Below are 27,719 nucleotides of genomic sequence, written 5' to 3'. Positions count from 1 at the left end.
CCGCCCCCGTGCTCCTCATGCTCAGCAAGGACGGGTCAGGCCTGGGCCCGAGGGGGCCCTTGCCCCACTGGGCCGCTTACAATTTGGACAGAGAACCAGCCAGGGGTCCAAACACCTGATTTCACTCCCAGCCGGGCCTCCCACGAGACTGGTGGCTGACCTCCGGCCCTGGAGGGCCACACCCACCTGCCCGAGGCGGCATGGTCACCCGGGCTGTGGCGACTAGGCAGCCAGGGCCGGCGCGGGTCACCCTCTCAGGCCTCCCTGGGCAGGGGCTGTGGGCACATTGGGCTGGACTGAACCTTGAGGAGCAGCCAGACAGACTGGGAGGGGCCGGGAGGACTAGGGAGCCAGTTGGGTCGGTCCGGTCTGGTCGGTCCGCACAAGGGGAGTCGGGCAGAGGCAGGTACGAGTGGGGGCTGCTGGGAGCCGGGGCTTCAAGTGTCAAGAAGGAGAAGGAGCAGACAGACCGAGGAGATGGGGCAGAGGTGGTCTGGAGAAGTTGCAGCCTGAACAGTAATCTGGAGGAGGAGGCAGGACAGCGGGGGAGGGCCGGCCGGCGTCCCTCACCCCCGGGGGTGCTGAAGACACGGCCCTTTGACCCAGAGCCTGGGGCGCGACTCCCCACACACATACCCACAGTCCTGGGACCCAGAAGGACGCGCTGGAGCTGGGGTCTGGGGACCGAGGGAGGTCCCCAGAGAGACTTTATTGCTGCTCTGCCCGACCGAGACCTTTAGGTTGTGTGCAAAACAGAGTGGGGAGAGTCCCAGCAGTGGGGGTACGTCACAGAGTCGTGGGGTGGCATCCCTCCAGCAGGCCACAACAGGAAGGAATGGCTTGTTCCGCAGCAAGGCAGCTTCAGGTTAGACACCAGGCAGCACTGCCTGAAAACCGGAGGTCTCTTGAGATCTCTTCCCTGGGCACAGGCGGTGTGTGGGGGCGGGACAGACAGACAAGTCCTTTCCCAGGGAGGGACCCAAGGACCTGAGCAAACCCAGCCAGACTTGAGAGTCTTCTGGAGGGCCAGATGACGGAGTGGGGGGATGGGGTGTGAGGTAGGAGGCAGGTGGGAGCCCCCCGCCCAGTGGGGTGGGGCAGGGTGGGCAGGACACGCAGTAGAGGGGTCTGAGGTCCCCTCCAGGCTCCAGGAACCTCTTGGCCATGGCCGGGGCCCTCCGGTGCTCTGGTAGGGTGCGTCACAGAGTGGCCTGGCAAGACAGAATACAGGAGGTGTGAGGTTGACCCTTCCTACGGGAAGCCCTCCCGGATTGCGCCCTTCAGCGCTTTTTGGCTCCGCCTACACAGTGTGTGCCCCACCTACAGAAACAGCTCCGCAGGCCTAAGTGACTTTGACCCACCTCAGCTTCCTCTGGCTCGGTCCCCAGGACTGGCCCTCAGACACAGGGGGCCACAGTCCAGCGGGGAGCCTTCGGTCCTGTGTGGGGCAGAGGGAACTTACTGGGCCTGGGGCCTGGACAGCAGCCCCACCCTGGAGGTTCTGCAGAAAGGTCACCACTTCCAGGTTTCCAGCTGCTTCTGCCTACAGGAGGGTGCATGTGGGGGCGGGGCTGCCTCAGGGACACTGACCAGCAGCCTGGCCCCTGACCACCCACCTGGATGCCTTCCCTGGCTCTTCCCACCCACGCCCGTGACTCCTTGTCCCCACAGCTCCGGGGCCAGGGACCAGGAGAGCAGGAGTCTGGACATCGGGTGGGGGGAAGAGAGGGAGCCAGGGGAACGGTCAGGAAGTCTTCCTGGAGGAGGCGGCCCAGGAGAGGGCGGTGGGGGCACTGGTGGCACTCACAACAAGCAGGGCACTGCGCCCGTCATAGCCTGGGCAAGCCAGGTCAGCCCCCGCCCGCCACCATGACTGCAGGCCTTCGAGGTCCGCCCTGGAAGCCAGCCTGGAAGAGGGAGCAGAGGAGGGGGTGCCGTCAGGACCCCAGGCGCCTTTACAAAGCCAGTCCCCAAACAGCTGACCCAGCGACCAGGGCAGGAGGGCAGCGGTGCGGGGCTCCCTGGGGGCCGGCCAGGGGCCTCTGGTCTGGTTTCACCCAGAGGGGGTGACTGTGGCTCAGGTGGAGGGCGCACGCAGGCGCACACTCACACAAGTGTGCATGCGCGTGCACACATGCCCCACGTGCATGCCAGTTTCATGTTTCACAACACCGCTCGCTCTCCCTGGGCGGGGTACGCAGAGGCAGGAGGGAAGTCTGCGCAAGCCCAGTGGTGCAGGGAGACACGCGGGAGACCCTCGGGTGGCCTGGACCTGCGTGGCGGAGCAGGTGCCCACTGGGAGAGGGACCTGGGCCCACGTGCTCTGAAGAAGGAGGAGCCCTCACCGGGGTCCTCCCCTCCATCCTCACCCTCCCGCCCCCCCTCAGGGAAGCCCACTCCCCATCCGGGGGCCGAGCTGGAAAGGGACTGAACGCCAGGTGTGCTGGCCCGGGGCAGGGGGTGCTGCGGGGGGAGGCTATCCCCCCAAGGGGCCTCAGTGACGCGCCCCTAGTTGGGAGACAGCAGCAGCAGCCTCCACAGTGGCGCCGAGGTATTTCTGGGGTGAATCACGCTGGGTGGCAGCACCAGGCCCTCCCGGACCTGTCGCCAGCCTCCCACAGACTTGTCTCTCGGAAGGGCCCTCAAACGCAGCCAAGCAGCTCAGGCTGGACAAGCCCACCGCCAGGTCCGGGACGCTCGGTTTCGCCACTTGTCAATGGAGCCATCAAGGCCCACCTGGCCGTGCAACCCTGAACCAAGTCACCCCAGACGTCCCTGCAGGGCCACGGCCAGCGGTTGTGAGCGGGGCCCTCCCTTGCTAGGTCCTAACAGACCCATCCCATCTGAGAGCTCACCTTGTCCCTGTCACCTGAGGAGGGCAGGGCCTGGGTTGTCCCCCCCCCCCCCCCGCCCCGCCCCCAGGGACACAAGATCAGAGCAGGAGAGCCTGAGGCCGGGCTCAGACCCAGAGGGGCCTGTCCACCCCACCCCACATCTAGGACTGGGGCCCCCAGGGTCGAGGGGGGGGGGAGGCGCTGGCTGGTGGGGACAAGAGGGCCAGAGCCTCGGGGCCTTCTTGTGAGCAGAGAGCTCACCCACGCCTCACTCCCGGCCGTTCAGCCAGAGACCCCACTGTCACCACCCACTCCCCAGGCTCGGGGGCTCCGACATTCAGGGCTGTGGACCTACGCTGCCTCCGACACCCCCAAACCTGGCTACCACCAGTGCCCCGGCCTGGCCTCCTGGACAAGCTTCTCCTGCCCTCTGCCTGTCTCTCTCCACTCCCCACCTGGGCTCTCAGACCCAGCCTGGGGAGCTGACAAGTGGCACCGAGTGACCCAGCGCCGGTGAGGCTATGACAGCAGCACCGCTTGGAGGGGGTGCCCGCGGACGCAGGAAGGAGCTGAGCTCGGCAGCCCTGGGCCTGGCCTGCACCCCGCCCACCACCAACACCCTCCCCGGAGACCTCCAGGGCCCCCGCTCCCCTGTGCCCAAGTATCCCCAGGCCTGCCTTGGTGTCACTCGGGGCACCTGTGAGGTCAGAGCCATGTTAGCGACTGGCTGCAGTGTGCCCAGGCTGGACAGCCACCAACCCCGTGGTTAGTTTACCAGTGACAGGGACTCAGGGACTGGGTCCCACCACTGTGGGCCCGCACTGGAGCCCATCCATGGTGGGGGGGTGGGGTGGGGATGGAGACTCATGAGACCTGTCACCCAGACCAAAGGGGGATCAACCCCCCAACCCTCAGGGTGGGTCTCCTCTTCGGAAGCCCCCCACCCGGCCTACCAGCCCTCCCTGCATCCTCGCAGCCCTCACCTGCACAGCTCGGTCCCTGCGTCCTCTAGCTCCTGGGGGGACAGGCAGGCCCCAGCTGCCCGCAGTAGCCCAATGATACCCTGATGCCTGCCACGAGAAAGAGTGTGCTGACCACCCACCCGCCCAGGCAGCCTCTGCTCAAGCACGGCAGTGCCTCACCCACCCCCAGCCTGGGCCCCCAGCCAGGGCCACCGCCCCCCGACCCCGACCCCGGCCCCGGCCCCGGCCCCGGCTCCGGGCCAATGCAATGCCCTGACACTCATCCAGGTACCTTCCCAGGACATCGAGGGTCCGCGGGGTGGGGCCAGGTCTGAGTCCCCCTCCCATCTCACCCCATGTTGGAGGGTCCGTCGGCCCTGACTGAGCAGCTCCTCCCCTTGCATCATGAGGCCCCTGCCATGTCTCCCTCAGCCCGTCCTAAGGGCCCAACGCACCCCTGTGAATACCTGGGGACAGCCGGGCCCCGCTACACGCACCCGTCCCAGCCAGGGTTGCGCCTGGGGAAACTGAGTCAATCGGGCCTGCACTCTGCCCTTGGAGGTAGGGTGTCAGTGAGACACTAGGGGGTAAATATGAACAGTAGGGACCCAGAGCAGGGCCCCAATGTCTGTGGGCTCCCCAAGGCCGACCGGCCTGGGCCAAGCCTGGAGACAGCCACTGGTTGTGTGTGGGACATGGGGGTGAGAGGTGGGGCAGGGCCAGGGCGGGGGCGTGGGGGGGGGGGCTGGGGCCACGGGCAGGCAAGGCAAAGGAACAGGGCGAGTGGAGGCTGGCTCTCACAGCAGAAGTGCTGACCAGGCCCCTTGCCCCACAGTGTCTGTGTCCTATAAATGGCACGGTCACCCCACTTTTAGGAAGCCTGGGGAGGAGGGTGGGGCCCCCCAGGCCTTGCCCTCCCCACCCTGGAGAGCCCTCTAGAGCACAACAGGTCTGGGAGCAAGGCCAGGAGAGTGAGGCCGGGAGACCGGTTTGGGGGGGCTGTTGTGCCAGGGGCGGGGGGCGGGGCAGGGACAGTGAGCTCATCACCATCCACCCACACCCAGCCGGATCGCCCTGGCCCCTCACCCCCATCCTGGGAACCCCCCGTGCCTCATGCTCACAAGAGTCTGGTAAAGAGGGTGCTACCCATCATTCTCCTCACCGAGGGTCACATGCCCACCCCAGGGCTCACACAGCTGGGGCACGCAGGACTTGACCTGGACAGTGTGGCGACCCCAGGCCCACACACCCTCAGCCTCTCTCCAGGAGGCTCACCAGCACTCCCCACACACACCACAAAATAACCCAGGATCCGGCCGGCCAAGTGCCCATAGGGAGAAATCCCCAGGAGAAGCTAGGGGTCTGGGCTGGGGGGTCTGGGGACTGCTACAGACACCAGATAAAACAACAAAAGATGAAAAGTGAGGGCTGTGACCCCTGCCCCCAGACACACACACACACACACACACACACACACACACACACAGCCAGGCCAGGACCCCTCCCTTTAAAAAATCAGAGTTGTTGGGTGGGGCCAGCCTGGGGGACATCTTCCCTACCTTGCTGGCTGAGCCTGTCCCCCGAGGGCACCTGTGCCCATCCCAGCCTAACATCTGGCACTAAGTAGCCCGCTTTATGTCTACGACATGCATGTGCTGGGCCGGCGGCTTCTCCCCTTTCCCACCCTCCAGGCCCACAGGCGTGTGTGGATGACGGCAAATACGCATTCAACCCCTTGAGCTTTGTCCGTGAGCATTTTTCTTTCCTAGAAACCGCACCAGGGTCTTGCTGCGCCTGCCTGGCTGATCTTAGAGGTCACCTCCTCCAGGAAGCCCTCCCTGACCACCCTGCCCATTCAGTCCTCCCTGTCTGGGCCCAAGCATGGTCCCTGCTAGTACCTGCCAGGCTTGCGGGGGGGGGGGGGGGGGTGTAGGGAGGGGGCAGCGAGGTTCCAGGAAGCAGGTGTCGTCAGCTCTGCCGGGGAAGCTGTGTCATCACAGGCAACAGGGCAGCCCTGTCTAAGCCAGCTGTGCCCAGGTCCGCCCCACACGGCCCAGGTACCTGCCCTTCACCGCCAGCAGCAGCGGGCTCAGTCCGTCCTCATCCCGGGCGCTCACACCCACCCCTCTCTGCAGCAGCATGGTGACCACCTCGGGGTGGCCTCCCCGGGCAGCCGCGTGCAGAGGGGTCTGACCGTTAAAGTTCTCTTGGCTCAGGTCACTGCCCTGGGTGAGGCAAGGGCACGTCACCCACCGAGGGGGCGCTGGGCAGGGGCGGGGAGGGGACGGGAGGGGCAGGGTGCACCCCGGGAGTGGGGCCCGGCACGGCCACCGGCACGCCCTGTAGCGGCAGTAAGGTCCCACCGGCTGGCTGCCCAGCGCGGCAGAGCAGGGCCCCAGGGAAAGGCGGCCCTGCGTCCCCCGGGGCCCGGCGTGGTGGGGCTGGTCCCTGAGGCGGTGGGGGGCCTCACCAGCTCCACAAGTGCCTGCAGCACGTCCAGGTCGCCCGCATGGGCCGCAGCACAGGCCAGGCCAGGCGTCAGAGCTTCCCGCACGGCATCGGCCTCCTGGGCAGAGGACAGCGGCACCCTGGGATCTCGCCTCTCCCTGGAAAGGAAGGCCCTACTCCACACGTGGGCAGAGCTCCTTCAGGCTGCCTGCCCCCAGCGCCGGGAATGCTGTGGGGCATCTAGGGGCTCCCCAGGACGCCAGAGGGCCGGGAAGCCCAGCAGAGACCCCGCAGGCAGCCTCACACCCAGCCCAGCACCCTCGGCAGGGCCCGACCACAAAGCGACCGTACCTCTCGAGCTATTAAGCCCGACACAGCCGCCCTGGTGACAGGCCACACACACCCCGGCCTCTGACCACGGCCTGCCCTGGGCAAGTGGCAGTGAGCACGGCCAGAGCTGTCCATCACAGACCCACCCACCCCCAGTCTGAGAGGGGAAACTGTCACATGCGGGGTGACCCCGGGTTGCAGTGCTGCTGTCCGTGAGCTCCCATGCCAGGCCTGGACATCTCGGGCAGAGCGGGGTGTGAGGTGGGGCACCAGGAGGCCCCCAGCACCCCTGTGGGTCTGACCCGGCCTGAACCCCAAACTCTAGATCTGGAAGTATGAGCTCAGCTCCCCTGCCCCTTCCAGGTCCAGGCCCCCGGGCTGGGAAGGTGAAGAGGAGCTTCAAGGTGCTGTACCTGACAGGTGCGGCTGTGGGGCCTGGGCCCCGGTGCTCAGAGCCCAGCCAACCCCGCAGCAGGCGCCCCCTCCGTCCAGCACCCAGGACAGCGCGCCCGCCTTGACTCAGGCCTGCCGCTTCTCAGGCAGCCCTGCACCCGGGGCCAGCGCGGGCCATCAGCAGGCCCGGTCCAGCCGAGCTTGGCCCCACTGGGTGATGGGGCCACGTTTTGCCCACCATCCACATGTCACCAAGACTCCGCTAAACCGTCCCGGCCCCTTCCCACGGGCAGCTCCTTGCCTGAATCCTCGCAAATCCTCCCCACCGCGGACCCCAGCCCTCCGCCTGGGTCCCAAACCACACCATGCCTGGTGGTTTTCTGCTCATGTGCTGGCATGATGGGGGCCACGGCTGGTGCCTGGCATATCCAGAGGCGACCCGCAGCTCAGGCCCCCATGTCACACCCCCCCCCCCCCCCCCCACACACACACACACTGGCCAATACCTGGCTCAGACTGAGGAGCTGGGCGACCCCCCGGCCCAGTGTGCTACAAGTCAGCGAGGGCTGGTGCTCGTCCCCCGCGGGCAGCGTCACCTCCCCCCGGAGGTCCCTGGCCAGCAGCTGGAGGAGGAGAACACAGAGAGCCAGGAATGCCCTGTGGCAGGCAGACCACTGGCCCAGGCACCCCTGGGGCATGCGGCGAGGGCTGTCCTGGGCCTGCAACTCCTCAGTCCAGGCTGTATCCCTTAGGCCTGAGCTCGACCCCAGCCAGGTCCCCATGGGCCGACCCCACCCTCCATTTCATTAGCTCAGGGTCTCCCAAGGACCCCATCCCCCACCCCCTGCACCATGGCCTCCACCCAGGTTGGCTGTGTCTGAGGTCCCCCTGGGAAGGGTGGGGGACGAGGGGGTGTCCTGGGAGTGGTTTGAGGAGCCTTGGCCAGACCGAGGCTCCCCGAGAGAGTGAAAGAACGCGTTGTCTGGGCTTGGGGTTGGCAAGGGGTGGAGGGAGCCCAGGCCTCAGAGCTGGTGTCTCCCCGCCACGGGGAGGCCCCGCATCCCTGCCCCCTCCCGACCCAGGCACACAACCCACTGGGCTGGGCCCTCAGCAGCCCTGACACGGGTCCCCATGCCCCCCAGCCCAGGGGGGGAACTGTGCCCAAAGCCGAGGGTACACCTGTTTCCTGCTGTCCAGGCTCAGCCCCGGCTGGCCCAGCACGTAGGACAGCTTGGCCATGGCAGCTTCCGACGTCATGTCAAAGCCCGAGACGATGCCAGCTCCCGCCACGGCCTGCGGGGAAGGGGGCACGAGCAGGAAGGGGGTGCCACTCGCCCTGTGCCCTCGGGCCCATCCCCTCCCCCTCCAGCCCTCCATCCCCGCCCCCACCATGCCGGCTGCGTAGCCAGAGGTCACGGTGCCCTGAAGGCAGTGTGTGCAGTTGACGATGAGAAGCCCTCGCTCGGTGGCGGCCCGGAACTCCCGCAGCAGGTCCGGCTTGGTGGGCCCGTTCCCGCAGCCGAACGTCTCCATGACGACGCCCCTCAGGGGGGGCTGCAGGAAGGCCCGAACCTGCGGGGCCGGGAAGGGACGGGGACGGCCTTGGCCTCTTGCTCCGGCAACAGGAGCCCACAGGCTTGTCCTGCACCTTCGGCTATGGCAGGGACGTCCGGGCTCTGAGCAGGCCACACGGAGAGCCATGAGGGTCTGCTCCCCACCACGCCCTCCCAAGGAAAGGCCTTGTCCCCCGTAAGTGTTTAAGGCTGCGGGTGGTGCGGCGACAATCCGAACGCCCCCTCCAGCGCGCCCCCAGCCTTGCCAACCCTCTATCCAATCCCTTATACCTGAAACATAGCAGGGGCTGCTCCCAGCAAGCCTGTGCCCTGCAGCTAAACACACATGCAGGGCCCCCAACGAGCCCCCCGCACTTCCTGCTTGGCCGCCAGGCTCCACTCAGAAGACGGCGGGCGGGACCTGGGGTCCACCTCACACATGGACGGTCCCCCTGAAGTCCCGGCTGCAGGAACACAGGTTCCCCAGCTCAGCAGTGCCCCGTGCTGGGCGCTGGTAAGTGTGGCCCAGACGACCATATCCGTGTCTGAATCTGCCATGCAGGTGGGAACACAAGGGCTGAGCCACTGGCCTGGGGACAGTACTTCTGTGCAAGCATCCACCCCTCTGGCTGTGTCCCCCGTCAGAGCCCTGACCCCTCATCAGAAAGGCTGAGTCCAGCTCCCTCTGCTTCTCCAGGTAGAGGTCAGAGGTGACTGCACCCTGTCCCTGGTAGACACCGGGGATGGGGAGGCGACGCCCCGAGACGCACCGCAGGAAGCAGGCCCCGCCCCGACGGCCCAGCTGCCCCCAGCAAGCAAAGCCCCCGGGGCCCTTTCCCCTGCACAAGCCTCGCCCCGCTTTGTGGGGTGGGGGCAGGGCTGGGGAGCCAGCTCCATGGCCCTTCATTCCCCCAGCTATGGTGAGTTCTAGGAATTTCAGAGGCCCAGCACGATTCTCCCTGAAGGGTCCTGTGTGGCTCAGCCCCATTCAACCTGGCAGCCTCGGACAGTGACACACAGATACGACAAACGTGAGACCCACCCAGGCCCGCACCTGTCCCCTGGTGACAGTCTCTCACGTGGGCCCCCACCCCCCACCCCCCCACACTCCCCGCCGGTCCAGCCCGACCGCCAGTGTCAGCTCCTGGGATATCCCTCATTTTCGAGACCAACCGTTGGAGGAGCAGGCTCCAGCCCAGGGAGGCCATGAGGCCCAGCCCCAGGGCCTCGAACTGCCTCCTACTCTGAGGGTCTCTGCCCTTCAGAGGGGCCTGGGGAGAAAGGACCCTCGCGGACCCTCGGGCTGCGGGTGACACAGAGCACAGCGGTGGCAGGACGGCGGGGGGCACATACACGGGGCCGGGCCCCGCTTCTGGTTGTAGGACAGGGGTCCTGGTGCGCGTGGCCTGCACACCCTGGCTCCCCGCAAGAGCTTCCAGCACCATCTCTGGTCCAGTCTCGGGGAGGCCACCTGAGCTACAAGCCCCCCTCCCCCCATCTTTCCTACCGGATCTTTCACAGCACTGAGTACATGTCCCACGTACTGTGGGACGCTGTCCTAGGCCAGGCCCGGGACCAGCACGGGGGACACATGGTGGGAAGACCACCCCGTCTGTCCCCAGTGCCTTTGAGGGGGTCAGGTACCGGTTCACAGACTGTGAGCGACCCAGAGCCCAGGGCACTAGCACCCACCAGGCCACCCTGTGTGCGGGAACGTACCCGCAAAGCCGCATCTGCCCACGGTGCCCGGCTGGTCACAGCACTGAGCCCAGCACCCACACCCCGGCTCGTGGCCCTGCGATGCCCAGAGGTACCTTCAGCTCAGACACCCTCTATGGGACGGGCCACGTGGCATCTGAGCCCAATTCACAAGGCAGGCCGCAGTCAGGCACCGTGTCTACCCCAGTGGCAGCTGGTGGCCGAGGGGTCATGAGCAGGGAGCACACGGAGGACGGGGCAGAGCCGCCACCGAAGGAGCAGCCTTAGGGCCACGCCCCCCGCGGCCCTGCAGGAACCCGGGCCACGAGTCCACAGGCATCCACGCGGTCAGCCCGCGTTGCAAATGAGGGAAGACCGGGCCCCGAAGCCCCAGCGGAAGAGGCAAGGGAGGGGTGCAGGTCTCGGGGACACGTGCAGCTTCAGCACGCCAAGGGGCCTGCGTGCCCGGGCCCGTGGCGGGGTGGGGGATGGGAAGGGGCGGGAAGGGGCGGGGCAGGACACAGGATGCGGGGGAGTGCGGAGGGCGTGCAGGGCTGGGCGGGTCCCTACCAGGGCAGCGGGGATCCCGGGGTAGAGACGCAGCAGCCCCACGTCACGCTCCACGCTGCTGTGCACCACCAGCCGCTCCTTCCCTCGGACCTTCCGCACCAGCTCCCGGTTGACTGTGAGGGCAGAGGTACACGTGTGGCACCGCTGGGCCACCGGACAGCCGACACCCCCGCACGCACTCGGCCCCAGCAACGCCCACGGTGCGTTCAGCCCCTCAGGCCCTCCGTGTTGCCCGGCCTCGCTCTGGGTGTCTCCAGAGCCCCGGCCCTCTTGCCGCCACCCTGCCCTGCCCTGCCCTGCCCCCCCTCCCGAGGCAACTCCTGCCGGCCCTCAGCTCACTCTTAGGTCGGGTGCAGCCCCAGCCTGTGCCGGCTCTGCAGTGGCTCGGAGTCCGGGGCACAAAGGAGGATCCCCCCCCCCCCCCCCCCCCGCCTCGGGAACAGAGGCTGCCTGAGTCTGGCAGGGAAGGTGGAGGAGAGGCCTTCCAGGCAGGGGGAACGGCGTACGCAAAGGCCAGGAAGCACAACAGACATGACAGAGCTGACGAACCAGAAACGGTTTGTTGTTCTGGACGCCAGGAGGAGTCGGCCCGGTCCTCTGACCAGCCAGCCTCACCTGTGCCTCGCTGGGCACCCACCTCGCCCACAGCTCAGAGAGTCAAGGAAGGAAGGAATGGGTGAACCAGTGAACGAGTCTTCTGGGCCCCCCGCCTTTGGGGACAGAAAGCCTCCATCTGAGGCCCAACGCCCCAGGCCCTGTGGAAAGTGGGGGGCAGATATTCGGGGTCCGTGCCCCTTTCACCCACCACACAGAGGAGCTGCCCAGAAGGCCCGTCTCCCTGCCGGTCCGAAGTCACTGCTCTGCCAGGACCAAGCTGGCAGATGCCTCCCAAACCCGGGGGGTAAAGGGAGGGGCTGGGCAGCAGGCCCAGCCTTTGGGCCCTCAGGAGCCCCACACCCAGCACAGGACCCCGTTCTCTCCAGTCCTCGGCACAAGACAGCGCGATCTGGGCGGAGGCGTCGATGCCCACTGGCACGGACTGTGATTACAGCCTCTCTGAGGTAGCAGGCATCACGGAGACCCCCGAGTCCAGCACAGGGAAACCAAGGCCCAGAGTGGGCAAGGGCCACCCAGACTGCTCATCCAGTCAGGTGTGGAGCCAGGACGAGAATGGTGGGAGGGGTGCACCCAGGACCCTGGCCCAGGGCTCCTCCCTATGCCCCCGCCCGCGTGGGGGTGTAAGCCTGCACGCCTCCTGCTGTTTCCACCAGAGCAATTCATGTGTGATAATAAACCAGGGAACGTTCCGGACACATGCTGCCCTCTCCCGATGCGTCAAAGGGGGTGTGGGGGGATGGGCAGCAGGAGGGGGCCCGCGGCATCAATCAGCAGTGAGAGACGCCCTTTAATTTAGGGCCGAGCGCCCCAGCTGGACGAGCAGATAAGCTGGTGGGGAGGGCAGGAGCGCTGCCACCGCCCAGGAGTTATGGCTGCAAAGGGGGCTTTATGGAGACAAAGAGAGCCCACGCCCCCTCCCTGCACGGCTGGACCTTGCCCACAAGAGCCCGCGGGGCCCCAGTCCTTCTTCCCCCAGCGGAGCCGAGGGAGGAGGGCGGGGTGGTATCCACGTAGCACGAGGGGCACCGTGACAGTGCCACCTCACCACGCAGACCTCTGACAGTCCCCCCGCACAGGAGGGTCCTGGGCTCTGCTGTCCCCGCAGCTGGTGGCAGGGTCACCATCACACGCCCCTTGACCCCCAAGCCCTGCCTGTAGTGGCCTCACAGAGGGAAGTAAAAACACAAGGGAAAGTCCAGGCTGGGCTGGGGGGTCGTCCTCCAGCTCCCCAACAGGAGGGGGGGTAGCCCCTGACAGCCCAGGCGTCATCGGCCCCCCCCGCCCCCCCAACCCCCCCGGCAGTCCTGCCTGCCACATCCTGGGCAGAACCTGGTGTTTCTCAACACCGGCTGCCGGAACGGGCCCGGGGCAGGTGGGGGCAGAGGCTCTCACGCTCTGCACGGGCACCCTGGCCAGCGGGAAACAATCTTGGCGGGGTCATGGGCCTGGGGCGCCGGGGTGGCCTCTGCCCTGCGCCCACCAGGCTTCCAGGCCGGGCCTGCCTCAGCGTGCTCCATGCCCTGAGGCCTGCCTGGGCCTGGTGCAGCACAGACAGAGCCCTGCCGTCCCGGGTGAAGTCCTCCAGGCCTGCCAGCAGGGTGCGTCCCCGGAAGTCCCCCTCCTGAGCCCCAGATGAAGTGTGACTCAGTCCCCAGCAGGGAGCCGGGCCTGCAGAGCGGGCGGCCCACTCCTGGTGCCCATGCCTTCCTTCCCCAGCTGGCCAGCACGGGGGCAGGAGGGGCTGAGCACCGCCACCCACCGCGGCCAGGAAGCTGATCTGTCCTCCAGCACCAGTATGCGTGCCACCTCCTCCAGGGAGCCCTCCTGACCGCTCAGTGAGCAAGTGGCCCCCCGCCTGGCTCCCGGCGCCCTGGGAGTGCCGCACATACCTCACATCTGCTCACGTGTTCTGTCTCGTGACCCCTGGAGGGCGCTCGGGGAAGTGGAGGGTGGGCGGGGGGAGAGGGTGCAGGGTAAGACCACCAGAATGGGAGTCAGGGCTTGGCTGAGCCAACACCTCCCTCTGCGGGCCTCTCCACCTCGGTTTCCTCCCCTGTGGCCCCCTGCTGCCCGGGAAGAGAACCCCGGGGCACAGCCAGGTCGTGGCCATCACCATGCTGGCATCCCCACTCTGTGTGTCCTGTTGGGATCCAGAGTCACTGGCAGCTTCCAGAGTTACGTGACCAGCCTGCCCATCCCAGGAAGGACCCGCTCCCACCATCTGCTCTCCACAGACAGCCCAGCAGCAGCCAGAGCCCCTCCCCGCTCCGAGCCTTCATCATCAGCCTTCCCAAAAAGACTTCCGCCCCTACAGCCCCTACCCGGCCTGGGCCCGGTGCTCCTGAGGCCCTGCCTGTGCTGGAACATACCAGAAAGCCCCTGTCCCTAGGAAGTCAAGGCTCTGGCCACCCAGAGTCCACTTCCTTCCCTGGTCTCGATCTGCTCACCCTCCTGCGGGCGTGGAGGCCGCTGCACCAGCAGACCCCAGGGCTCTCCCCATGCCAGCCTCCTGGAACCGCCCCTCAGGCCCCAGCGGAGCCCATGTGGGCGAGGAGGCAGCGCTGCCCTCCCAAGGGCCTGCAGTCAGGCAGTCTAACCAGAAGAGCCACCTGGTCCTGCTGGTGCTGGGTCCCCTGCCTCTCAGGCTTCTAAGCCCTAAAGTCCCCCCCAGGAGGGCTGGTTCTGCCAGGCCCTACAGCACCCCTGCCACCACCACGGGGTCTCTAGGACAGGACCCCACAGCTGGTGGGGCGGGGACAGGTGCCCAGGCCCCCCCCAGCTCAGTCAGGAGGAGACACAGGGCAGGCCCCCAAGCTGTGCCCACTGTGCTGTGCCCACCATGGACCCGGAGTGGGGACTCCTGGGGACACAGCAGGAGGGCAGACATCCTGGGTGGAGACAGGGCAGCCCTGGGGGGTGACTCCCTCTGGGTGAGTGAGGCCAGCCGCCCTTGCTGAGAACAAGGTCAGAGACAGCTCTACACTCAGGGAGAGGCGAGAGTGGGTCAGGGGCTCCCTAGGGGCTGGGCTGCCTGCCAGGCTCAGGAGGCAGAGGACTCCCCTGGAAGTTCCAGGGACGAGGTCACAGCACAGGAACCTCGTCCCGGGGGACCCAGGTGCACATCAGGGTCACAGACAGACTCCTGGACTCAGGGTCACAGGTCCCCCAAGCCTGCTCCTCCTCTGGTTCAGCCCCCGGCTCCGAGCTGAGGCTCCCCACCGACGCTCCCCCCTTGGTGGCCCACACAGGCCCCCTCTCTGAGCGGCCCCCGACTTTGCAGCCCAGGGCAGCAGGGGGACTCTCTGGGGCCCCAGACACGGTTTCCCGCCCAGCTCCAGGCATGAAACCCCGGGCGGGAGCCCTCACGGGATGGCCCTGCTCGCCGCCCAGCTTACGTATGACGTCAGCTCCCACAACGGCCAGAGGGGGCAGGTTGGGGGAGCAGAAGGCCGCAAACCTGCGCGAGTCCACCTTGGTCACTCGGTTGCCCCGAAACAGCTGATTCTGGAAGAACAGGCAGACCTGGGGGGGGGGGTGGCGAGAGGCAGTGGCTCAGTGCTGGGGAGCCCCAGGGCCCTCCGGCCTCCCCCCCTGCCATCAGCGGAGCACCCACTGAGGACAGGTTGCAGATGTCGATTGCGGCTGCTGCCCTCCCTGCCGCCCATCCCACAGGGCCTGGGGAGAGTCAGGCAGGGAGCTGGCCACCCGAGGGCCCTGCCGCCCCTTACTTCCCACCTGCCCTCTGCCCCCATCCCTGCTTCTCAGGAAGTCCCTGGTGAACTCGGCCCACCCCTCACCACAGTGTCCGCGCTCCGGAGCTCAGGGGCTGGGGGGTCTCGTTCTGCCCCCCGCCCCAGCTGCTCTAGGGCTGTCCTCCTGGGGGAGGGAGGGAGGCACAGCAGTAGGGAGACAGCGTGAACTGTGCTTCGGTGAAGCGCCCTCCCCCGGCACAGGGTCCCCTGCAGTGCTAGGGGGTCTCGTAAGGTCTCCCCGTGCTGCCGTGTGGACAAAGAATGCTGAGCAGGGCAAGCCAGGTCCACAGCTATACTGTGTACAACCTCCTTTGACAGAAACTTACACGTAAACACACATAACGTGAACACGTGTAACACGTAACCCGGAAGAGAACACAGCACGCTGTTAACAGCAGCGTCTCTGGGAAGTAAGACATGGGTGGCTTTGTTCCCGTCTGCTTTCTTTATTTTCGGGTTTTTCCACGGTGACGGTGTATGCCACTTGTAAGGCAAAAGACACATCTTCAAACCCTGGCTGACGGCTCACCTGCATGTCCCACCTGAGTGCCAACCACAGCCCCTGCCTGCGCCACGCAGGCCACGCCCCCTGCAGCCCACGCCAGGGAGGGAAGGGTACCTCGGGGATCACGTACTGGCCGGCCATGAGCAGGGCCCCCAGCAGGTTCTCACGGCCATCATTCCATAGGGCGTGGATGGGCACCTGGGGGGAGGCCGGAGATGGGCTGAGACTCACGCAATACCAGAGGGAAGAATGAAGGCGGGGGGGGGGGGGGGGGGACAAAGAAAGGGCAGCTGGACCAGGCGGACAGCAGGCCATGGATCCACCCACCCACCCACAGGACCCAGGGCACTGACCAGCCTGGCCGGCCAGAACAGACAGGACAGGCGCTGCCTTGGGGAGCTGCAGAACTAAGCAAGAGGCCCAGGATGCGGCCTGGGTCCCCCACAGTGCCAACTCCCCCAGTGGCCCAGGAAGGCCCTTGTGCTCTCCGGTCAGCCCGGGACATTACCTGGGCACCAGTTAGGATGACGGTTTTCTGCAGGTTCTCCAGCACGAAGGACAGCACGGAGGCCGCGAAGGCCATGGTGTCAGTGCCGTGGATGACCACGAACCCGTGGTACTGCCCATAGTGTCTCTGTGGGGGTGCAGCAAGCTTAGGCCGGACTCCTCCCAGGGACAGGCCCCCTCCTGGGGACAGGCCTCCTCCTGGAGACAGGCAGCTAGCTGGTCTCCCACCCCCTCAGGGAAAAAAAAGGAAACAATCCCAAAGGCAGAGGGAGGGAATCAGGGAGGCACAGGTGGGATCCTGGTCACTTTTGGCCCAGAAGACACTCTGTGGGAAGCAAGCCTCTACCTGGAGTCTCACCCCTCCATGCTCTCCCCCACACCCAGGACAGCTTCCTTTCCTGACACCTCTAATTGCATGAGAGACATGGCCTAGCGAGGAGGGGTCTCTGGACATTCTCCTAGGATAGGAAGGTCCCCTCTGGACTTTTGGCCAGCATCTCCCCCAGGCGATGCCCAGTCAGGGGTCCCAAGAACACTGGCGAGTTGGAGGACCACACCAGACTACTGTGTGTGTCAGCACAGTTCTCCAGGAGGGCCCCTTGCCGCATGACCACTGCCTCCAGGCAGGGGGCTGTGGGGGTGCGTGAGCCTGCGAGCCCATGGTCCTATAGGAGGGCCAGGCAGGGACACAGCAGTGGGCACAAGGCACAACCGGTGCCAGGAGCTGACAGGTGATCTGGGACGCTGCCTGGAACAGGACCTGGCAGGAAGGCAGGATGCTGGCAGGTGGGGAAGGGTCCTTCCAGATACAGGCGTGCTGGCCACCTCTGAGAGGACATCCTCAGGCCACCACCTAGAGGGCACCCAAGGCCGACCCTAAGAGGGTGGCTGGCCCGGGCTATGGTCACAAGGGCACAGTTCTGGGAACCAGAGGGTCCAGTCCCTCCTGAAGGGACCCTGATCAAGCCAGGCTGGCCCTGGAACCATGGTTGCTGAACCATGTGGCGGGCTGGGGCACCCTCTGCTGGCCACACAGGGCACTGACACAGGCAGGCCCCGAAGGCCCTTTGAGTCTGCATGTGGCCGGACACTGCAGCCAGGACAGCAAAGTGGTCAGGCCCCAACCAGAGGACAGTGCTGGCCACAAGCCAGGGTAGCTGCCCCGGACTATGGCCACAGACACACCCATTGGCAGCCAGTGGCCCCGTTCATGGACCCAAGGACCAGGCCCAGGACCACACAGTGTCCTGCTCACAGTGAAAGGGGATGCAGCCCAGGGAGCTGCTCTCCCCGCAGGACTAAAGAACACAAGCGTGTGACTGGGGCCAGACCCCAGCAGCAGGGAAGGGGAGCCTGTGTGATGAGCCTCCGAGGCTTAAGGGAGACGGGTGAGAGTCGGGGCCGGAGGAGGTGGGGGTGGGGCGGCAGGGCCCCCCAGGGAGGCAGTCAGGCCGCAGGGCCAGGCTTGTGCAGGAGCGGGGCTGGTGATGAGGAGACTGGGCAGAACGGAGAGGAAAGCTGATGGAGGGGCACGCTGGCAGCAGGTCCAAGGGGTCACCACGTGATGCTGTAAACCACAAGACCTGCACGGGGTTCTGAGCTTTTTACGGGCTCCAAATCCACTAAAGTCCCAACTCCAGGGTGGGCATGGGTAGGGTGAACAGAGAAGGGTGGGCCAGACATGCAGCCTGCCAACCTTCAGGGAAGCATCGTGCATCCCAGCCTAGGATACTAACTCAGACAAACCAATTACAGGAACACACTAGGGCTGCTGTCCAGACCATTTCCTCACCAGGAGAGTGGACATGGCCCTCGCTGCCTATCCTCTGCCTGCACGTGGGAAAGTGCCTCAAGGCCTTGCAGCTGAGATGTGACCCAAGGATCCAGCACTTTCCTGAAGCTGCCATTCCCAGACGTTCCAGGGTCTCAGACCAGGCAGGTGGACTCCATCCCCACACACCTCAGGGGAGTGCTTCCGCAGCATTGGCTCCTCCCCGGCCCACGAGCCCCGCCCATAACCCCAGCCCTGCCCACACCCCAGTCAAGTCCACACCCAGCCCTGCCCACACTTTCAGCCCCGCCCATACACATGTGTGGCCACGCCTACACACCCCAGCCCCGCCCTCACTCTCAGCCCTACTCTCACAGCCCCTCCCAGTACAGTCCCACCCACGCTCCCAGCCCCGCCCAGTACACACAGCACCGCCCACATTCCCACCCCAACCTACATACTCCCGCCCCACCCACACGCCCAGCCCCACCCATACATGCAGCCCCGCCCACAGTTCCAGTCCCACCCACTCAGCCCTGCCCAGTACACGCAACACTGCCCACACTCCCAACCCCACCATACGTACAGCCCCACGCACACTCCCTCCCAGTATACACAGCCCCACCTACCTAGTCAGCCACGCCCACAAACAGCCCCGCCCACACTCCCAGTTCCCCACCCCCCAGTAACAGCTCCACCCACACCACTAGTCCCACCCACACTCCCCAACTACCTCGATGGTCTGGGCAATCTGAACCCACTCGGTGATAGTCATGTCACTGGAGTCGAAGAGGGGCTGGCACTCCAGTACCGTGTAGATGACCCTCTGGTCAGGGCTGGCGGGCCTGCGGGAGGGAGAACAAGGGCTCCCACTCTGTCCCCTCCTCCCTTGGCCTGCTCTGTTCCCCTCCACCCAGCCAGCCCCCCTCGTCTGCCCCCCTGCACTGAGGGGCTTCTCAGTAGGTTCTGCATATCCACAGTCTCTCAGCAACCTGAATACAGGGCCCAGCCTTCCTTCCACCCAGAGTGCCCAGGAACAGGGACCTTGGTCCTCACGAGGGGTCACGGCTGGGCCGGGACAGGCTGCTCCCCAGCAGTGTCACCTTCCCAGAACCGGGACTAAGAGGGGGCCCAGGCCTGGTCCTCCATGGGCCAGGAGCGGACCCTGGGAGGACGATCTCTGGCAGGAGGGAAGCCAGACCAGGAGGCCATGAAGGGCACCAGGCAGCCTTGGCCCAGAACAAAGAAACAGAGAGAACTTTGCACCGGGGGGAGGCGGGGGCTACCTGGGGCCAGCCCCTGCCTCTCCCGATGGGCTTGGGTCCCCGAGTGGCTAGGCCCAAGGCCTGTAGCCCCCCAAGGCTCACTTGAAAGAGGGCCGCTGGTTGGTGCTAAAGCCATGACACTAGTGACCACAGCCTGCCCCACGGACCCTGCAGGAGCTGTCCCGTCTCAGGATAGGCCCACCCCTACGACAGCAGGCCGTCATCCCCGGCTGGGCCCCAAGGCCCCACACTCACGGCAGCACCAGGGTGTCCTCCGGGAGGCCAAGGGCCCGGGCGTGGTCCTCATCATGGAACATGGGCAGCGTCCTCAAGGCAGCGGCCAGGCCCCTCCCAGGGACGAGCACTGCAGGCAGAACCCAGCGCAGGGGGTGTGGGGTCAGGGGCCAGCAGCCACCACGGGCTCCTGTAACCGCCGGCCCCTCCCTCCTCATCAGGGCACTTACCCAACACGCTGGGGGCCAGGCCAGGGCGGGGGCCAGGCCAGGCCAGGGGTCAGGGGTTTGGGGTGGGGACAGAATCCAGGGCCCTGGTGAGATTGGGCAGCCGTTCCAGGTCCGGATGAGACGGCTTCCTCCCGGGGGGCCGGGCAGCCCCCCTCTGGCCACTCCACCCAGGGCCTGCCCCGGCCCACCCCGTCTCCAGGCGACCCCGTGCTCCCAGCTGAGGTTCAGGGGCCCAGGCTGTCCCCCGCCTTCCATCACAATGCAGCGCAACGCACCCACGCTTCTCCCCACCACTTGCCAGGTCACCACACTAACTCCTGTGGGCAGACATGCTGTCTGCTCTGCCTGGAAGTCCTTAGCCCCTCCTCCTTCAAACCCAGTATGTGCTTCGCCCCCGCTCAGGTCACCACCTCCAGGAAGCCCTCCTTGACGTCCAGGCCCCGATGCCCTTCCCACACACTTCCCCAGCGGCCCCTGCTCCCTCACTAGGCTGTGTGACCCCTCCAAAACCCAGAAACATGTCCCATGTGCCAGAAACAGGCATCTGAGGCACTGGGCAGAAATGGCGTTGTATTTTAGAAAACCATCAAAGGTCACAGCTGTGTCTGCTAGAAACAACCCCTCGGCAAAGGCTCCCTCTTGTCCCTCCCTGCTCCCTACCAGCACCATGACCTTGGACAGGTCAGCTAACTTCTCCGGGCGCCTCCCACACACTTGGACACAGTGACAAGGACAACAGGGTCCCCTTCCTCGAGAAACGCCTTTAACTGAAATGAGGAAGGAAGACCTTTCAAGACCAGGCGAGTGGTCACTCCTGGACGACACCCTTGCTCTCGGCCTCCGCAGCCCACGGGGCACGTCCAGCCCCCGCTGCCGCTTAGCGGCCTAAAACATCCTGCTGTTCGGGCTTTGAGAAGCCTCCAGTGCCAGCAGGGCTGTGACCTCACTGGCAGTGCCGGGGGACGGTCTGCCCAGGCCCGCTCAGGGTGTCGGCGGAATTCAGTTCCATGCGTGTACAACTGCTTCTCTGCTGCCTCTCCCACGGGGGTGGTTCTCAGCTTCTAGGGGCTTCCCGCGTTCCCGGGCTCGGGCCCCATGCTCCGTGTTCACAGCCAGCAACGGCTTTAATTCCCATGCTGTGATCTCTCTGACTTGGCCTCTGAGTCATCTCCTCCCTTTAAGGAGCCGGAAAGCTCACTCGCCTCACCCGCGGACACCGTGCCGCTCAGTCCTTCCTGAGGCCACCGTGAGAGTCTGTCTCCTCACCAGGCCGGCGGCCAGCTTCCCGCCGCTGAACGTGAATCTGCTCTTTTCCTGAGGGCCAGCAGCTCAGCATCAGGCCCTGAATCTCCAGCCCACACCCTGGGCCCTCTCCTGTCCCTCGTGCCCACTGATGCCCTCCCTCCCGCCCTGCAGCTCCCGGCAGGGGCTGCCCCCCCACCGTGGCCTTCTGAGGGCCGCTCAGGCAGATCGGCTTCCCACGGCCGCTTAGCACATTACCCCAAACAGGTGGAGAGTGGGCGCAGCACGTCCGTGTCGTCACACAGCATCTGTGGGGCAGAAGCCCGGCCCACTCCACGCTCAGCAGGACTGCACTCCTCGCTCGCTCAGCTTTGCTCAGGCTCCCTCCATGTGCCCACCTTCTACGTGCCAGGCACACTGGCCCCATGGGTGCTCCTGGATGTTCATAGTGCCATCTCCCCACCCGGAGAGGGATCCCCAGGGGAGCCCCCGCCCCGCACACGGCCCCAGCAGGGGCTCCACGCATGTTTACTGCAGGAGTAAACAATGCGGGTTAGCTGCTACGGGGCTGCTTGAGGAAACACCACGTCGATGGGGCTCAGGAGACAGAGGGGGACATCAGTGCACGATTGCCCGCCTGGCCACACCTCCAAGACGCCCGAAGCATGACCAGGACACGTGCCTGCCTCCACACAGGTCCAGGCTCACCAGCCCCACCAGCATCGAGGACAGCATCGAGGACAGAACTTCAGAACCCGGGCACAGAGGAGGGCTCACAGCCACCCGGCCGCCCAGCCCTGGTGGCCAAGCTCCCCGACCCCACTCTCGGCAGGCTGACAGGCAGCCCCCAAAGGTGCACATGCCCTCCCCGCGAGAAAGGCAGTCTTTGCAGGTGCGATGGAGTTAAGGGTCTGGAGACGGGGGCACCACACTGGATTATGCTGGTGGGCCCTAAGTGTGGGAGACTGGACACACGGAGGAGGCAGCCACGTGAGGACAGGGCAGAGAGCCGCGTGAAGGCGCCGGCCGTGAAGACCACGGCGATTCAATCACAGCCAAGGAAGCAGCAAGGACGGACCCTCGCTGCCCCATGTCAGACGCCTGCCTGTAGCACAAGGGGGCCACCTGCTTGGTCACGTGTTGGAGCAGCCCCAGGACGCTCACAGAGCCACTTTCCACCCCAGCTCCTTGTGGGGGGTGGTGCCAACCTGGGGATCCACGGACGGGGCAGGGGAGGTGGGGATCCACGTGGTCTGGGTTTCACGGGACGAGCTCATGATGTGGGTGGTCGCCTCCACCCACAGCCAGGCCGTTGCTGGCCGACGGTGAGGCAGTGACCGCCGGGGGCATCCTGCTGCAGCGGGGTGGGAAGCGGCAGGGCCAGAGGACCCCGAAGGGTGGGACCCTGCTGTTCCCGCCCGGGACTTATGTGCGCGGCACAGACAACGCTGGCCCAAGAAGAGGCGATGCCCTCCTGGTCTGTTCTCTCTGGGCAAAACCCGCCACGGCACCGTGACACCAAAAGAGCGTGGGAAAACGTGCAGCCAGAAAATGGGGGGAAAGAGCTGAGAGAAAGTCAGGACGTTAACGAACAAAAATCGTGCCTTGGGGTTTTGAGACATCCTTGGCTTTTTCAAACCGGTCATTTGTTATGATTTCCTTACTCGTTCTGCATAAACGTCTGCTCTCACACTGAACTCTAATTTTGTAAATTGTATTATTTTTCTCCACAAGGGCCCCCGCCCCCCCACCAGGCCCCTATAAAACCAGAAGCAGACCATGCTTCTCAGCTACGGCCAAACCCCTCGTGTCTAAGGGACGGTTTGTCCTCTAGGACTGAGGGTCCCCGGGGAACCACCTATAGCTTCGGCTAGAAAAACGTGAGCGTGTGAAGCTACGCTCAGGGAGGAGGTCCAGGTCGAGTGCTCAGATGCCATGTTGCAGTGACCGAGAGACGGTGGAACCACCCTTATGGGCGACCCTTGGCTGCAGGACCAACTGTGACCCCCACCCCAGGCTGTCCTGGCATGTTCAGATACCTGCCCCCAAAGTTCTGCTCCCCATGCCGTGTCTGCAAGTGCCTGCAAGGGATGCTGGGGCAGGGCGGCACTCAGAGGTCACAGGGGCCTCTGGCTCCCTCAGCCGGATGGGAGGGGCCTCTGGCTTCCTCAGCTGGGTGGGAGGGGCCGCTGATGCTGCTCAGCCTTGGGACCGAGGCCATCATCTGACTCTGCTTTCATGATGCCCCTTGACCTGTGACATCTCTGCTGGACTCAGAGAAGGGATGGGTCCAGGGGTGTCCCAGGCTGCAGCGGCCTCTGCCCTCCGCTCGCCGTCCCGGCCTCTGGCAGGGTTCAGACAGGCGGAGCCGTGTGCCCTGCAGGCCACTGTTTACACCCTCCACAGTGACAATCCAAACAGCCTAGCTGTGGCTGGCCTGCTCCCCTCGCCACCCTCTGCCACTGTCCCGAGGCTGGAGCCCCGTCAGCAGTGCCAGGCGAGTTAATCATTGATACTGTCCCGAGTTCAACGACCCCTGCTGGGCTCGGAGAGGGCAGGGGCTGCCCAAGGCCCTCCTAGTGTGGCCTCCAGCCTCCAGGCCTGGCTCCTGCGTCCATCCCCATCGTGCCCGTGCCCTGGCCTGGGGGCTGCCCTCGTCCCCGGACACCTTTTCAATCTACGCACACTTTTAGGCAAAAAAGTCAGCACAAGATGTGTGTCCCTGAACACTGAAAGCAGGCCTGAGGGCCGTCCCTGGCCTCAGGGGGCCAAGGGGTGTATGACACGAGAGGCACAGCAGGGACCAGACCCCATGTCTCTTCCTCTTTCGTCCTCTGGGGTTTAAGCCACCCCCCCCCCCCCCCAGAGCCTTCCTGAAGTCGGAGGACTGGGGAAGGAGCAGCCCTCAGCAAGGAGCTGGGAGGCACCACCAAGGCCCCCAGCGGACTAGTCGCCCCAGGCCGGCAGCTGCCTGCTCCCCAGCCGTCGCCTGCCCCGCAGCTCAGGAGACCAGCTTCCTCGCCCCCCAGGACAGGCTGGTGCTTCTGAGGTGCCTTCCGAGCGCAAGAAGGCGTCCGCTGACCTCGCCTTCACCAGGCCAGGAGGCCCCAGCGCCAGAGCAGGCTCCAAGGGATTCTGGAAGATTCTTCTCCATCTGTAGCCGACCCCACACCCTCTTTCCTGAGTCAAGGTCTCTAGTTCACCTTCTGAACATGTGACTTCGCAGCCTCTCCGGGAGAAGCAGCACCCGTGGGAGTGGGCCACAGGGCTGCCTCGGAGGACGGGCAAAGAGGTCAGAGAAAGGTGGGAAAGAGGTCAGAGTCCACCAGTCCGTGCAGCCCAGACCCTCAGGAACCATGTGTGAGCTCAAGAGAATCGCAGACGGCCACATGCCAAGCCTGGAGGGGCAGCATCCGGGATGGGCCAGGGTCCCAGATGGTCCGCCCAGAGCAGCTCCCCTCTCTCGGCCCAGCCTCCACCTCCCGGCCCCTCCCGCTCTCTCCCACCTGGGTCCAGGCCCCAGGCCCTCAAGGGAGGCCACAGCCACACGCAGGGTCCCAGCCGTACAGGTGCCCACGGCCCTACATCCTCTCCCCAGACCGCCTCTGTGACTTGAATCACATGCCGCTGCTGGTTTAATGTCAGCCCCTCTCAGGCTTGTGACGGCCGAGGGAACCAGACAGAGCAGCACCCAGCCGGCCAGTGTCACCGGGGGCCTCTAGGCTTCAGAAGTCCACCCATGAACTAACCAGGCAGAGAGGCGGAAGGCACAGCAGCAGAGGGCTGGCTCCTGGCAGCCCAGGGAGGGGCAATTGGCGGGCTGGGCGGACGGCCACGTCCCTGGGGCCTGAGCCCCTACAGGACAGGGCTCTACACAGGCCTGAGTCCTAGAGCCCGGCATGGAGTGGGCCCCAAGGAATGTGTGAACTGTCTGTGTCACAGATGGGATAACAGGGACAGAGGCTGGAAAAGCTGCTGTTGGAGCCACAAAGAAAGCACCAGTGGGAAGGGGGGGGACCAGGAGCGGTGGGGGAGGGGATGGGCCGAGGCCGAGGGACCCACCAGGACAAAGGAGATGTTCTGTTAGTCCTGGGGGGCGGGGGGCGGGGCGGGGGCCAGAGTTGGCTGTGACAGGGGAGGGGGCATGGGACGTCTGCTCTGGCCAGGTCCTTGCAGTGGGAGAGGGGGAAAGGGGGGGGGGGGGAGGACACTGCAGGGCCGGGTGAGGGGCTGACCCAGGTGTGAGCACAGACGAGGACTGGAGCAGCAGGGAGGGGCCACTGGCAGGGAGCCTGGGAGGAAGGGGTCAAGATAGTGCCAGCCCACGGGAAGTGGGACCCCTTAGGGACCGTTAACCCGCAGACAGCAAGAGAGTGGCAGAGAGGTTCAAAGATGAGGCTGAGGGTGTGTCCCGGGCCCCCTGGGCTCGGCTGGGCATCCCACACGTCACGGACCAGGAGGAGCCTTTGGGGAAGGTACAGGCAGTGTCCCACTCTCCTGGCCACGCCAGAACACGCCGGATGCTGGTGCACAGCCATCCACTTCCCACCCCTCCAGGCTCCCCAAGCCAGTCTCCCTGCAGGTGCTCGGCCCAAGCTGATGGTCTGTCCGGGGTCACCCGCGAGCTCCAGCGCCCTGGCCCAGGCCCTCACCCCCCACCTCCAGCAGCAGCCCCTGTCACAGGGGCAAAGAAAAAACGTGCAACTCCCCAGAGCCATCTCCTGCACCTGAACAGTCCAGAAAGGTGTGATGGGAGGGTTGCCAGGAGCCCTCAAGCTTGAACAACGTTGGGGGAAGGGGTGGGGTCAGGTCACGGCCCCTCACGATCCCTGGGGAGGGCCTGGACTGCCCTAGCCGTGACACCACACGGTTTTGTTTGTCCGGAAAGGGGTGAGATAGAAGCCGTGGGCCCTCGGAGACCCCCGTGGCTCTGTGCAGAGGGGTGGGAGAGGCCCCCGGAGGGCTCCGACCTGGGAAAGGCCACGGGGCACGGCACGACCCCATTCCACTCACCGCCGCGCTCGATCCGCATGCCGATAGTGCCGCCGGTGTAGATGGCCAGGAGCCTCCGCTCAGGCTCCACCGCACGCGACATGCCTACCGGGGACCAAAGAACCAAGGGGACTGAGGGCACCAAGGGACGGCGGCAGGCGCACCCAGGGTAGCAGGAGAGGGCTGTGCCTGTGGTGGGAAGACGCGGCGAGCTAGGTGTGCGGGTCGGAGGTGGCGGGTCCTGTCCGGGGGCGGGTCCCGTCCGGGGCCGGGGCGGGGGGCGGGGCCTGGGGCCTGAGAGGCCCTGGGCTGTCTGATATCGACCAGTGCGGTGGCCCTGGGTGTTGGAGTGGCTGTGACCTGTGACACACAAGCCACGTGCCTTACGGTTGGCCTAGGGGACCCCCCAGCGCGGAGTGGGGGGCGGGGGGGGGCACCCTCCCCTCCCAGGTGGCTCCCACAGACCCCGGTGCTCCAGCAAAGCCAAAGCCCTGCAGGCCACACCCTCGGTGTCACTCCTTGCGGGTGGGGGTGGGGGCAGGCAGAGATGCGGCCCGCCCACTCACTTCCCGGAGAAGGGCGGGGAGGGGCCCTCTCCAGGGCTAGGACCCACCCGCCTCACCCCCTCCGCAGCTCTGGAGGGCAGGGAGGGCAGGGGGCAGCAGACTTATCTCCAATGGGTTTAGCGAGGCTGTACCCTGACCGCTGGGGACCACCCCCCACCCCACCCCCTGGCTCCCCTCGGGGAAAACTGCATTGTCTCCACAACGAGCCCCTCCAGTATTTGATTTCTCTCCAGGGAAGCTACTATGATAACTTCCAACAATGCCAAAGTAATTCCTGTCTAAGCACCAGGCAAGTTTATTCTGTCGTCTGCTGGGGCTGGAGGTTTAAACAATAGAAACTCCTCACCGTCCTGGAGGCTGAGGTCCGGGATCAAGGCATTCCTCCGGGTTTCCTGAGGCCTCTGCTCCAATCGAGGGTGTCCCTCTGCCTCTGTGTGTATCCACACCTCTTCCTAGGAGGACAGGACGTCCTGGATTAGGACCTGCCTAATGGCCTCAAGTCAATCTCCTCTTTAGAGATTGTCTCCAAATACAGTCACGTTTTGAGGGGCTGGGGGTCAGGCTTTATTTACCATGTGAACTTGGGATGGACAAGGTCCTGGCCCTCCCCCCCCCCCCCAAAAAAAACCTGGTTGTGCCTCCATTTCCATGTTCCTGTTCGCATTCTGTGTGTCTGTTCTTGGGCTCCTCCTCTGAGCGGGTCCGGACACCTGCCGGGCCCCTGGTGCCGGGTTAAGTGAGCTCCTGTGTCTGCAGGGGCCACGTTCACTCACCCTTTTGGGAAGCCACCCCCTGACCGCCCACCACTAGCACCCGAGGAACGGAGTTTGGGGTCCAGGCAGACCTTCTCCTCCAGGGCGTGGGGTCACACCAGGACTCCACCTTCAAACTGTGCAGGGACCAGGGGGGGCCGGTCCCCAGGCCACCCAGCCACTCTGCCACGTTTTCCTGTTCTGCTCTGACTGCATTTCTGCTATAGCTCCCGATGTCCACACAGTTGTCTTGTTAACCATTTGTCACCTGTATGTAAGGGCCTGCTCTGCTTCTCCAGGCACTGGGGACTTGGCCCCACTTTGGACTTAAACCCAAATGTGACCATCGGCACCTGTTCCCCCGGCCCTCAGGCGGCGCTGGTTTGTCGTAAACTCTGCCGCGTGGAGAGAGGCCGACAAGAGGCATCAGGAGCCAGCAGCTGCAGAGGCGAGAGGTGGTCGTAGTGGGAACATGTCTTGAAGCTTGGGTGTGAGGC

General features: G+C 65.5%; 1 protein-coding gene across 10 annotated transcripts in view; it reads right to left on the bottom strand.

The window, feature by feature from the left end:
- Positions 1-671: 671 nt before the first annotated feature.
- Positions 672-27,719, bottom strand: part of ASPG (asparaginase) — a 41,000-nt gene continuing 13,952 nt past the window's right edge. The window contains exons 2-18 of one of the 10 annotated variants that reach the window (XM_047864035.1): positions 26,817-26,922; positions 25,926-26,093; positions 19,462-19,570; positions 18,675-18,786; positions 16,172-16,297; positions 15,778-15,861; positions 14,802-14,928; positions 10,789-10,901; positions 8,357-8,539; positions 8,147-8,260; positions 7,474-7,590; positions 6,267-6,362; positions 5,858-6,021; positions 3,818-3,904; positions 1,808-1,907; positions 1,362-1,438; positions 672-1,211 (exon numbers count right to left, since the gene is read on the bottom strand). In XM_047864035.1, the coding sequence (XP_047719991.1) occupies positions 737-1,211; positions 1,362-1,438; positions 1,808-1,907; positions 3,818-3,904; positions 5,858-6,021; positions 6,267-6,362; positions 7,474-7,590; positions 8,147-8,260; positions 8,357-8,539; positions 10,789-10,901; positions 14,802-14,928; positions 15,778-15,861; positions 16,172-16,297; positions 18,675-18,786; positions 19,462-19,570; positions 25,926-26,007 (2,166 nt within the window). In that variant the 5' untranslated portion in view covers positions 26,008-26,093; positions 26,817-26,922 and the 3' untranslated portion in view covers positions 672-736. Of the gene's footprint in view, positions 1,212-1,361; positions 1,439-1,462; positions 1,544-1,807; positions 1,908-3,817; positions 3,905-5,857; positions 6,022-6,266; positions 6,363-7,473; positions 7,591-8,146; positions 8,261-8,356; positions 8,540-8,811; positions 9,581-10,334; positions 10,569-10,788; positions 10,902-14,801; positions 14,929-15,484; positions 15,642-15,777; positions 15,862-16,171; positions 16,298-18,674; positions 18,787-19,461; positions 19,571-19,670; positions 19,923-20,877; positions 20,958-25,925; positions 26,094-26,816; positions 26,923-27,719 lie in introns of those variants that run through there. The other 9 variants (XM_047864041.1, XM_047864036.1, XM_047864039.1 and 6 more) reach the window with 9 other exon arrangements.

This window comes from Prionailurus viverrinus, chromosome B3, assembly GCF_022837055.1.
Source record: "Prionailurus viverrinus isolate Anna chromosome B3, UM_Priviv_1.0, whole genome shotgun sequence".
Taxonomy (NCBI): domain Eukaryota; kingdom Metazoa; phylum Chordata; class Mammalia; order Carnivora; family Felidae; genus Prionailurus; species Prionailurus viverrinus.
The sequence above is the reverse complement of the archived record's forward strand: the minus strand, read 5'-3'. Positions and strand labels throughout refer to the sequence as shown.